General features: G+C 39.5%; 1 protein-coding gene across 1 annotated transcript in view; it reads right to left on the reverse strand.

The window, feature by feature from the left end:
* Nucleotides 1-3,076, reverse strand: part of ITGB1 (integrin subunit beta 1) — a 68,106-nt gene that overhangs the window by 21,783 nt on the left and 43,247 nt on the right. Inside the window, exon 6 of the mRNA XM_023741976.1 lies at nucleotides 2,414-2,936. Coding sequence (XP_023597744.1) covers nucleotides 2,414-2,936 — 523 coding nt within the window. The remainder of the gene's footprint in view (nucleotides 1-2,413; nucleotides 2,937-3,076) is intronic.

Genomic DNA, 3,076 nt, shown 5'->3' on the forward strand with positions numbered 1-3,076 from the left:
GAACAACCTAAGTGTCTATCAACAGGTGAATGGATAAACAAACGATAGTACATACACACAATGGAATAATACGCAACTATGAAGAACAATGATGAATCCGTGAAACATCTCACAATATCACATGAATCTGTAGGATATTATGCTGAGTGAAATAATCACAAAAGGACAAATACTGTATGAGACCACTATTATAAAAAGTCAAGAACAGGTCTGCAACAAAGAAAGAAACATTCTTTGACAGTTACCAGGGATGGGAGGGGGAGAGCGGGAGAATCAATAAATAGATAGTAGACACGTGTTAATTCTGGTGAAGGGAAAGGCAATACACAATACAAGAGAAGTCAGCACGTGACCAAGGCAAAGGAAGATACTGAGAGGTATGTAAGAAAAAATAAACAACTTCAGGGACCCTGGTGGTGCAGTGGTTAAGCACTCGGCTGCTAACCAAAAGGTCAGCAGTTCGAGTCCACCAGCCACTCCCTGGAAACCCTATGGGGCAGTTTTACTCTGTCCTATAGGTCTCTATGACTTGGAATTGACAAAACAGCAAAAGGGGTAGTTTTTTGGTTTTTTTTTTTTTTACAGTAAAGACTATAACATATACAACCCTGCAACAACAGTAATAACGAACAGTAATTTGTGAGTGGATACATAGGTAGATATGTATGCTAAATAGGTGTGAGAGGTCATACGGGAGTACACCCCATGCATGTATGGGTATGGTTGTGGATCTTTCTACATACATATTCGTATGTGCTGCATATATGTTCAGAAATATAATAAAGCACATAGGGTGCACAAGTATGGAAGCTTCTTAGACATAATCAAACACCTCATGGGACTGAGCTACTGGGCTTAAAGGCTAAGGACCATAGTCTTAAGAGACATCTAGGTCAACTGGTATAACATAATTCATAAAGATAACGTTCTACATCCTAGTTTGGTGGGTATCATCTGGGGTCTTAAAGCATGTGAGTAGCTATCTAAGATACAACTATTGGTTTCTTCCGATCAGGAGCAAAGGAGAATGAAGAAAACCAAAGACACAAGTAAGCAATTAGTCCAAAGGGCTAATCGCCCACACTACTCTAACCTGAAACCAGAACTAGATGTTGCCCAGCTACCACTACAGACCTCTCTGACCATGGACACAGTAGAAGGTCCTGGTTAGAATGGGTGAAAAATGCAGAACAAAATTCAAATTCATAAAAAAGACCAGACTTACTGGCTTGATAGATAAACTACCCCTGAGACTACTACCCTAAAGACACTCTTCTAACTTGGAACTGAAGCCACTCCCGGAGGCCACCTTTAAGCCAAGTAACAGACTGGCCTATAAAATAAATAATAACACCTGGGAGGAAATGTGCTCCTCAGAACAAACAATCATATGAGACCAAAAGGGCAACATTTTCCCAAAAGCAAAAATGTGAAGGCAGGGAGGGGCAGGGAGACTGGACAAATGGAAACAAGGAACCCACGGTGGAGATGGGGAGAGTGCTGACACATTGCGGGGATTGCAACCAATGTCACGGAACAATTTGTGTATGAATTACTGAATTGAAAACTGATCTGCTATGTAAGCTTTCACCTAAAACAAAATGTCCAAAAAAAAAATTCTTTCACTTTGATTTACTAAGAGACAAGGGAAAGTTTTATCCCCTTTTCAAAGACTATGAGCAGACACAAATGACCAAAAGAAAATGGCCTATGAGCCACTATTCCATTTGAGTACTTTCCAGCCTCTGGTGATGCCTCAGAGAACATCAACTTCATCTCGAGTACAAAGCCAGAAAGGCAGGACACCCACTGTTACAAATGATGGCCAGTCTGACTTTTAAAACCCTGTAGGAATGAATTAACTTCCTGGTTTAAATAGGGACATAAGGATTAAATATGCTTTTATAAAGCCCCCGCAGCTGTAGGAAATTTAAGGGATTAAAATCTGTTCATCTCTGGGATAATCAAGTAAGAGATCATAATTAGTCTTTTTTTTTTTTCCTACTATTGTCTGCTGTTGTTAGCTGCTGTCCGATTGGCCCCAGACTCACAGCAACCCTACGTACAATGGGATCAGACCACTGTGGTCCACGGTGGTGGTTCAGTGGTAGAATTCTCATCTTCCATGCAGAAGACCCGTGCCAATGCAACTCAGGCACAGCCACTAACTGTCTGTCAGTAGAGGCTTGCGTGTTGCTATGATGCTGACACATTACAGCGGAGCTTCCAAACTAAGGACTAGAAAGAAAATCCTAGAGATTTACTTCTGAAAATTGGCCAATGATAACCTTATGATTCCCTTTTTGTCCTAATGATAGTACAATTACACTTCAGATTCACACAAATACTTCATATTCACACAAACACTTCAGATTCACACAACTACTGTCTCGTAGGAAATGAATACACTTACTCCACAAACCGCAACTTGCATGATTGCATCAAAGCCACCTTCTGGAGAATCCAAATTTCCAGATATGCGCTGTTTACCAACAAGTTCGTTAAATACTTCCCCTCTATCAGTAAGACTAAGCACATTTTTGTAGCTAAAGGGGCTGGTGCAGTTCTGTTCACTTGTGCAAGGATTCCTGAGTTTAGCTGGGGTTGTACTAATGTAAGGCATCACAGTTTTCTCCACAAATGAGCCAAACCCTGTCAAGGAAAAATGCGTATATTTACACAATGTATATAAATTTATATAGACATATATAAACTTGGGAGTCTGAAAAAAATCAAGTATGTTACATATGTAAGTCAATCTTTTACTTCTGTCTATCCACTCCTTTCCTAGCATACTTGCTTTCAGTAACTGCCTGTTAAATGAATGAGTGAATGAATGAATGGAACAAATGAATAAATGTATATTCTGGAATTCTAAGCACTTCAAAAAGACTAACTCAGTTAAGAGCTTCCTACTTCCATTGTGGTTTATTCCACTGAATAAAAAAGCATTTTAAGTAAGTGAAATTCTGTTTGTTAATGTTCCCCCTGAAATAGAACTCATTTCTGAAAGGCAGTTTTTGGTCCTCAAGAAGACTGTCAAATTTTTCCAATATTCTGTTCTTAACCTCTGCAG

This window comes from Trichechus manatus, unplaced genomic scaffold, assembly GCF_000243295.1.
Source record: "Trichechus manatus latirostris isolate Lorelei unplaced genomic scaffold, TriManLat1.0 scaffold00195, whole genome shotgun sequence".
Taxonomy (NCBI): domain Eukaryota; kingdom Metazoa; phylum Chordata; class Mammalia; order Sirenia; family Trichechidae; genus Trichechus; species Trichechus manatus.